This window comes from Dendropsophus ebraccatus, chromosome 8 (genome assembly GCF_027789765.1).
Source record: "Dendropsophus ebraccatus isolate aDenEbr1 chromosome 8, aDenEbr1.pat, whole genome shotgun sequence".
Lineage (NCBI taxonomy): Eukaryota > Metazoa > Chordata > Amphibia > Anura > Hylidae > Dendropsophus > Dendropsophus ebraccatus.
This window is the reverse complement of record NC_091461.1, coordinates 3,503,931-3,512,909: the sequence shown is the minus strand read 5'-3', so window position 1 is coordinate 3,512,909 and position 8,979 is coordinate 3,503,931. Positions and strand designations below refer to the sequence as shown.

Below are 8,979 nucleotides of genomic sequence, written 5' to 3'. Positions count from 1 at the left end.
ACAGCTCAGCACCATACACTATATGCACAAAGCTCTGCACCGTACACTGTATACACACACGGCTCTGCACCGTACACTGTATACACACACGGCTCTGCACCATACACTGTATACACACACGGCTCCGCACCGTATACACACAGCTCCGCACCGTACACTGCATACACACACGGCTCTGCACTGTACACTGTATACACACACGGCTCCGCACTGTACACTGTATACACACACGGCTCCGCACCGTATACACACAGCTCTGCACCGTACACTGCATACACACACGGCTCCGCACCGTACACTGTATACACACACGGCTCCGCACCGTACACTATATACACACACGGCTCCGCACCGTACACTATATACACACACGGCTCCGCACCGTACACTGTATACACACACGGCTCTGCACCGTACACTGTATACACACACGGCTCTGCACCATACACTGTATACACACACGGCTCCGCACCGTATACACACAGCTCCGCACCGTACACTGCATACACACACGGCTCTGCACTGTACACTGTATACACACACGGCTCTGCACCATACACTGTATACACACACGGCTCCGCACCGTATACACACAGCTCCGCACCGTACACTGCATACACACACGGCTCTGCACTGTACACTGTATACACACACACGGCTCCGCACCGTACACTGTATACACACACGGCTCCGCAGCGTATACACACAGCTCCGCACCGTACACTGCATACACACACGGCTCCGCACCGTACACTGTATACACACACACGGCTCCGCACCGTACACTGTATACACACACGGCTCTGCACCATACACTGTATACACACACGGCTCTGCACCGTATACACACAGCTCCGCACCGTACACTGTATATACACACGGCTCCGCACCGTACACTGTATACACACATGGCTCTGCACCTTACACTGTATACACACACGGCTCTGCACCATACACTGTATACACACACGGCTCTGCACCGTATACACACAGCTCCGCACCGTACACTGTATATACACACGGCTCCACACCGTACACTGTATACACACGGCTCCGCACCGTACACTGTATACACACACACGGCTCCGCACCGTACACTGTATACACACACACGGCTCCGCACCGTACACTGTATACACACACGGCTCCGCACCGTACACTGTATACACACACGCCTCTGCACCGTACGCTGTATACACACACAGCTCCGCACCATACACTATATGCACAAAGCTCTGCACCGTACACTGTATACACACACGGCTCCGCACCGTACACTGTATACACACACGGCCCTACACCGTACACTGCATACACACACGGCTCCGCACCGTACACTGTATACACACACCGCTCTGCACCGTACACTGTATACACACACGGCTTTGCACCGTACACTGTATACACACACCGCTCTGCACCATACACTGTATATACACACCGCTCTGCACCGTACACTGTATACACACACCGCTCTGCACCATACACTGTATGCACACACGGCTCTGCACCGTACACTGTATACACACACCGCTCTGCACCGTACACTGTATACACACACCGCTCTGCACCATACACTGTATATACACACCGCTCTGCACCATACACTGTATACACACACCGCTCTGCACCATACACTGTATGCACACACGGCTCTGCACCGTACACTGTATATACACACTCGGCTCTGGACCTTACACTGTATATACACACACGGCTCCGAACTGTATAAACACATGGCGGCGCACACACATACACACACACATTGACTCCTCCCCCCTCCCATGTGACCGGTCACATGATGGTGACATCACACAGGTCCTTTTACAGTGTGGGATTTAGACATTACCGTTTCTACACAGTGAATGGTGCAGCTGCTTCCTACTTCCGGTCGAGGCCCCGCCCCTCCTGCTGACATCACACTAGCATCTACCTCCATTACACCTCAGTATATACAGAGATTCCTTCTTCTATAGTCACCGCTCTGTATATACAGCCAGGAAGCTGCAGATTACAGCAGCCACATCTTACTTTCTGCTTCATTTCTCATTCTCCACATTAAAGTGTCTGGAAGTTTCTCTCCTCTGCAGAATGAGGAGGTTACTGATCCTTCCTCCCATTCAGCTCCCTACAGTGTAAGAGATTGCTCCTCTACCTGCCGGATCCACCAAGGATGGAGCAAGAAAGAAGAGAGACCTCCATATTACACCTCACCCTGGAGATCATCTACCTGCTGACCGGAGAGGTGAGGGATTCTGGGGGATAGGTCACATGACCTCCCTCTTCTCTCTAGTAATAATACAGGACATGAGCGGAGAGGTGAGGGATTCTGGGGGATGGGTCACATGACCTCCCTCTTCTCTCTAGTAATAATACAGGACATGGGCGGAGAGGTGGGGGCTCTGTATATAGTGATATTTATCAGGGTCTCTCCATCCTCAGGATTACACAGTAGTGAAGAAGACATGTGGAGAGTGTGTGGCCCCCAGCAGCAGCAGGTCAGGAGGATGGAGCAGGGCCCGGGGCCCCATCACGGAGCCTCCACCTCCCTCACTGATACCTGAGAGGAACAATGAGCAGAAGATCCTAGAACTCACCCACAAGATGATGGAGCTGCTGACTGGAGAGGTGAGCAATGCTGCTGGGAATGCTGGGACATCATCCAGGAACACAAGGGATGATGGGTCTGGATGATGACTGGATCATTGTGTGTGTCAGGTTCCTATAAGGTGTCAGGATGTGGCCGTCTATTTCTCCATGGAGGAGTGGGAGTATGTAGGAGGACACAAGGATCTGTACCAGGAGGCCATGATGGAGGACCACCGGCCCCTCACATCACCGGGTAAGAGGAGACTCTCATTGATGGTAAAGGAGAGAGCAGTATTGGGGTCCCCTAGACCCCCCATTATCTACTCATCACATATACACAATGTATTCAGTCACTGTGTGTGTCTCCTACAGATGGATCCAGTAAGAGGAATCCACCAGAGAGATGTCCTGCTCCTCTGGATCCCCATCAGGTAATCACTATGGGGGATTGTGTTGGTCTCGGCTACAGATGTGGTTAGACATTTGGTGACTTACGCTGATCCATTAGACGTCTCCAACCAGTTTTTTACCTGTTGCCTCAGGATGAAGATGTGACTAATGTTAAATTAGAATGTGAAGCGATGTGTGTGAGGAGGGGGGAGGAGGAGGACGAACCAACGGACATGTCAGGTGAGGATTTCTAGCTTCCTATCACCCTCTATGCTGGAGGTCACAGTGAACATCAGGTCCTCAGCCCCTCCCATCTGACTACGGCCACATGGTTACAGATCTGTAAAATGTCACACTCCAAGAGGGTAAAATAAACAGGAAGGCCGGGTCATGTGTCACACGTCTGTGCAGAAACAAGCTACCCAAGTCCCCGGCATAGTTTACACAAAGTGCAGGACGCCATTGTAATTCTAAACTAAATCTGAAGGGGAACCTGTCCCTGTGAACCACGGGCAGCATGACACCTGAAGGACTCTGTTATACCACTGGTGTCTATGAATGGTGTGTGTGTGTGGGGTGATTGATGGATTTGATGGTCCCCAGCAGTGTGATTGATGGATTTGATGGTCCCCAGCAGTGTGATTGATGGATTTGTGTATACTGAGGGGTCTGTCGGGGCCGTTGGGCCGCCTCCCGTTCTCTGCCGCAGTTACATCTGTGAGTTCTGTTAAATGCAGCGGTATATACCAGAAGATAAGGCATTCCCTTTAAGGCATTTTTTCCCCCCATAACCAGGAGAGGAAACAAACAACGACAATAAGTAGGTAACGCTCCTCTGTGCGATCCTGGTCAGAGTTCACTCCATGTTAAAGGGGCACACCGGGGGAAATCTGTTTCTTTTAAATCAACTGGTGTCAGAAAGGTTTATAGATCTGTAATTTACTTCTATGTAAAAATCTCCAGTCTTCCAGTACTTATCAGCTGCTGTATATCCTGCAGGAAGTGGTGTATTCTCTCCAGTCTGACACAGTTCTCCCTACTGCCACCTCTGTCCATGTCAGGAACTGTCCAGAGCAGCAGCAAATCCCCATAGAAAACCTCTCCTGCTCTGGACAGTTCCTGACATGGACAGAGGTGGCAGCAGAGAGCAATGTTTAACACTGGAGAGAATACACCACTTCCTGCAGGACATACAGCAGCTGATAAGTACTGGAAGACTGAAGATTTTTACATAGAAGTAAATTACAAATCTATATAACTTCCTGAAACTAGCGGATTTAATAACTTCCCTTTTCTCCTGCCACATCCCAGATATAGTGCAGGCGGGAGTCCTGGTGATTGTACGGGAGGACTCTGCGGTCTGAGGCTATGTTCACACTACGTAAAAGTACGGCCGTTGTTGCCATCGGCAACCGGGATGATCCGGGCAGAGACCGGCAGTTCCGTGACGCGGACGGGGTCACGGAACGGCCGGTCTCATATGTTGTGTGAACATAGCCTGATAGAGGAAACCATGTGATATATACTAGAGGAGGGTGGGTGCTGTGAGGGTGAGGATAGTCTCCTGTCATGTCACTTGGTGTAGGTGTCATCCTCCTGTGGTCTCTGTGTACAGAAGAAGGTTCTGGTCTTTGCTGTATAATGAGTGTTAGGCCGGCGTCACGCTGCGGTTTTGCTGTCCGTTTTTTAGCGTACACTTCGGCCACACTTTTGTGTACATTAAAAAAAATGGATGCGTTTTTATCAGGATGGATGAAACGGATTAAAAAAACGGGCAGCAAAACCGCAGTGTGACCCCGGCCTAAGGAACTATGTCCAGATTGTAAACATCCATGATAATCCGGTTATCTTCCAGCAGATAATCGTAGTGAGGGGAACGGCCTCGTATCTCCAACGTACACAGCACAAGCAGACGAAAGCCTTATTACCCATAACGCACCTCACACTACAGATCGACCATCTAATCGAGAGGACTCACATCCAAACCTCTCAAATGTGTCCCAGAGAGGGATGAAAATGTTTCAGTGTGGTGAATGTGGGAAACGCTTTACAAAAAACGCAAATCTTTTTACACACAGGAGAATTCACACAGGGGAGAAGCCGTACTCCTGTTCAGAATGTGGGAAATGTTTTACCCGTAAAACAGGTCTCAATCAGCATAAAATAATTCACACGGGTGAGAAGCCATTCACTTGCTCCGAATGTGGAAAATCTTTCAACCAGAAATCATTTCTTTTTAAACATAAAATAATTCACACAGGAGAGAAGCCATTTACATGTTCTGAATGTGGGAGACGTTTTACCCAGAAGGCTCATCTCATTCACCATCAGAGAACTCACACAGGGGAGAAACCATTTTCTTGTTCTGAATGTGAAAAATGTTTTACTACTAAAGCCAAACTCAGGGATCATCAGAGGACTCACACAGGGGAGAAACCATTTGCATGTTCAGAATGCGGGAAATGTTTTTCTCAGAAATATAGTCTTGTTGAACATCAGAGAACTCACACAGGAGAGAAGCCATTTTCATGTCCAGAATGTAGGAAATGTTTTACTCAGAAATCAAATCTTGTAAGCCATCAGAAAATTCACTCAGGAATGAAGCCGGTCATTTATTCATAGTGTAGGAAATGTCTCACCTGGAAATCTGGGAATTTTCACTGCGATGAGGCCGGATTGCACTATGTTAAAGGGAAGCCGTCGCCATGAAAATGCTGCCTAAGCTATCCCCATCATGTTACAGATAAGGAGGAGCCGAGCCGATTGATATATATAATTGTGGAAGTCAGATTAGGTAAGATGTCTAACGTATTAAGTGAAATCCTTCCTCATTCTGTGTTAGGAGTCCAGTGGGCGGAGTCACTCAATGACAGGATCACTCACTGGACTTCATTAAATAAATTACAGGTTGTGCTGAAGCTTTTCCCATCCAGATATATATTGATCCAGCACCTTCTGCTCTATAACATGATGGGAATAGATTAGGGAGCATTTTCATGGTGACGGAGTCCCTTTGTATATATATATATATATATATATATATGTATATACAGTGTATACATATATCCCATCAGCGTCGTATACATGCCTTCAAGGGAAGGTGTCACCTAAGTTTTCTGTTACTGATTGGTGTCAGATACTAAAATTTCTTCTTTTATTCTAATCTGTTTCTATTTTCTGACTGTCATTTTTTTTTATTTCACTCTTTGTACATTGGTATTGGGGGCGGCCATCTTGCCTGAGCTGTTTTTAATAGCACTTAGTGACGTGCTGTGTCTTCAGGCCGCCCCCAGGATGATTGACAGCCGGCTCATCTTCAGCTGTGTGGGATTTCTAGGTGAGCTGGCTGTCAATCATTCTGGAGGAGTCAGGGGCGGGCTGAAGACACATCGGTGGGCGGAGAGTGGGAAAAGAGTTAATAGTGTCATGGCCCTCTGTTAGCCCGAAATAAAGAACGACAGATGAGAGAGGCCCTGATGGTAAGTACGCTACCAGACTTGTGTGATCAGCAACTGGAAACCAGCAGTAAGGAAGTGGTGGTGGGGGCGGGGTGTAGAGGTGACATCAGGAGGAAAGCGCCAGGCGGCTGGAGCTGCCGATCTCTTGAGCCGGGTCCATGGGGCGATTACTGGCCGGTGCTGCCCTTACTAAACGATTACCGAGCCGTCCAATACGCGTAGTAAACGAGCGCCGATCCAGCAGATCTGGTTTACATTATTGATCGGCCATCTAATAGGAAACTAAAGGACATTTTACATTTACTGATCTTTGCTGATCGGCTCATCCCGCTCATACTGGAAGATTTGTGGCCGATAGCGAGAGATCTTACCGCTGCACAAGATGTGATCAGCTGACAGGTGGGCGTGTCCCCGTTCTTGGCTGATTTACTAGGGCCGAATGAGCATTTCTAGGAACGCTTACTGCTGCTGAGCGGCCAGTGTAAATGGGCTCTAGTGACCAGGACATAAAAAGAGGAGTGTCTGCACCTCACGCCTATGGCTGACACTAATGCCGCACCTCACGCCTATGGCTGACACTAATGCCGCACTTCACACCTATGGCTGACACTAATGCTGCACCTCACCCCTATGGCTGACACTAATGCTGCACCTCACGCCTATGGCTGACACTAATGCTGCACCTCACGCCTATGGCTGACACTTATGCTGCACCTCACGCCTATGGCTGACACTAATGCTGCACCTCACACCTATGGCTGACACTAATGCCGCACCTCACACCTATGGCTGACACTAATGCTGCACCTCACGCCTATGGCTGACACTAATGCTGCACCTCACACCTATGGCTGACACTAATGCTGCACCTCACGCCTATGGCTGACACTAATGCTGCACCTCACGCCTATGGCTGACACTTATGCTGCACCTCACGCCTATGGCTGACACTAATGCTGCACCTCACGCCTATGGCTGACACTAATGCTGCACATCACGCCTATGGCTGACACTAATGCTGCACATCACGCCTATGGCTGACACTAATGCTGCACCTCACGCCTATGGCTGACACTAATGCCTCTTGGCCACATATAAAAACCAATGCCAGGATGTTGGTATATAATTTGATCAAACCATATTGCACCATGTACCATGTGCAGGTCTCCTGGTTCACATGGGTCCCTACACTAACTCCACACTGTATCAGTCAGCGACCGCCAACCCCGCAAAGCGAGCGACAACAGGGGGGGAAGCAGAATAGCCCTGCAACCCCACTGTCACAGGACCAATGCCCAAGGGGATAAACCATTTACGTGTTTTGAATGTGGGAACTATTTTACTAGTAAAGCCAAGCTCAAGGATCAATGGACTGACACGGGAGGAACCGTTTGTATGTTCAGAATGCGGGAAATGTTTTGCTCAGAAGTATAGTCTTGTTGGAAATCAGAGAACTCACACAAGGGAAATTACTATTATCCCTCCAGCTGTATAGTCATTGTATCAGTGAAGCCAAGGACAGTATCCCTCTCCATATAGACCAGATACAGAAAGGAGGGCGGCACTCACCCTGTACCAGTGAAGCCAAGGACGGTATTTGTCTCCGCATGGACCAGATACAGAAAGGAGGGCAGAACTCGTCCTGTAGCAGTAAAGCCAAGGGCAGTATCCCTCTCCATATAAAACAGATACAAAAAGGAGGGCGGCACTCACCCTGTAGCAGTGAAGCAGTATAGGCTTTATTGGTGAGACGAGGTAGTGTGTGGAAGGAGACGGATGACAGACGCTTGGCCGAACCCTCACGTGACTCCCAAGCTCCTCCCTTATATACAAAACTATCAATGTGCGAACAAACAACCTCATGTAATAGAAGAGTTAAGAACCAAAGAAAGAACTTACTCAATGCAAATCAGCAATCAGACACAATGATTTATGTGATATTGATGTCGGCTCTTTAACCCTTGGTTACCCACAGCTTCATATCTAATAACTAGCAGCTACCCCCCCCCCCCCCCGGTAGGTAACGGGACTGCACCTAGGCCTGCACAGCGTAGCTGCCATATGTCTCCCTTATGTGCCCCCCCTATATTCTGTATCACACTGAGACTGATTATTCCTATCCGCAGGGATCTGATGTGTTCTGAGAAGCTCTTCCACTCTGGGTGGACAGTCATCCCGACAACGCACCTACACACCAGAGTATACACCACAAAACTCCAACACGTTATAATAGAGGACATGGTGAACATTGCCTCCCAGCCTAGTACGGAGAGTAGTTACAGTATCGCCATCTATGGTGAACCATGGGGCGCCAGATATCAACCAATGCCAGCCCCTTGTGTTGTATCCTCTCTCATCCGGCCATGCACCGATAAATCCTTAATATTATGACTGCATCAGAATGCCACAATCGGTCTTTGTGTGACCACATCTTTTAACGGGAAAGTGTCACCCAATTACAGTCAGATACTATACCTCTTCTATTCTAATCTGTTTCTTTTTTCTAAGTTTAATTTTTTATTTTATTTTACTTTTTGTACAT

The 8,979-nt window shown here is 48.6% G+C and overlaps 1 protein-coding gene across 2 annotated transcripts; it reads left to right on the top strand.

Annotated features, from left to right (window-relative positions):
- Positions 1–1,894: 1,894 nt before the first annotated feature.
- Positions 1,895–5,986, top strand: LOC138798982 (oocyte zinc finger protein XlCOF8.4-like). Of its 2 annotated transcripts, none has more exons than XM_069979637.1 (6): positions 1,895–2,245; positions 2,443–2,628; positions 2,719–2,842; positions 2,962–3,020; positions 3,132–3,219; positions 4,838–5,986. In XM_069979637.1, the coding sequence occupies exons 1-6, from the start codon at positions 2,174–2,176 to the stop codon at positions 5,599–5,601; spliced, it is 1,293 nt and encodes a 430-aa protein (XP_069835738.1). In that variant the 5' UTR covers positions 1,895–2,173; the 3' UTR covers positions 5,602–5,986. The 2 variants fall into 2 exon arrangements, with proteins under 2 accessions (XP_069835738.1, XP_069835737.1); XM_069979636.1 differs by having other exon boundaries at positions 4,835–5,986.
- Positions 5,987–8,979: the final 2,993 nt, after the last annotated feature.

Coding starts and splice junctions, on each gene's coding strand:
- LOC138798982 (XM_069979636.1), top strand. CDS start 2,174: ATGGAGCAAGAAAGAAGAGAGACCTCCATATTACACCTCACCCTGGAG. Junction 2,246..2,442: donor TCTACCTGCTGACCGGAGAG/GTGAGGGATTCT, acceptor CTCCATCCTCAG/GATTACACAGTAGTGAAGAA. Junction 2,629..2,718: donor TGGAGCTGCTGACTGGAGAG/GTGAGCAATGCT, acceptor TGTGTGTGTCAG/GTTCCTATAAGGTGTCAGGA.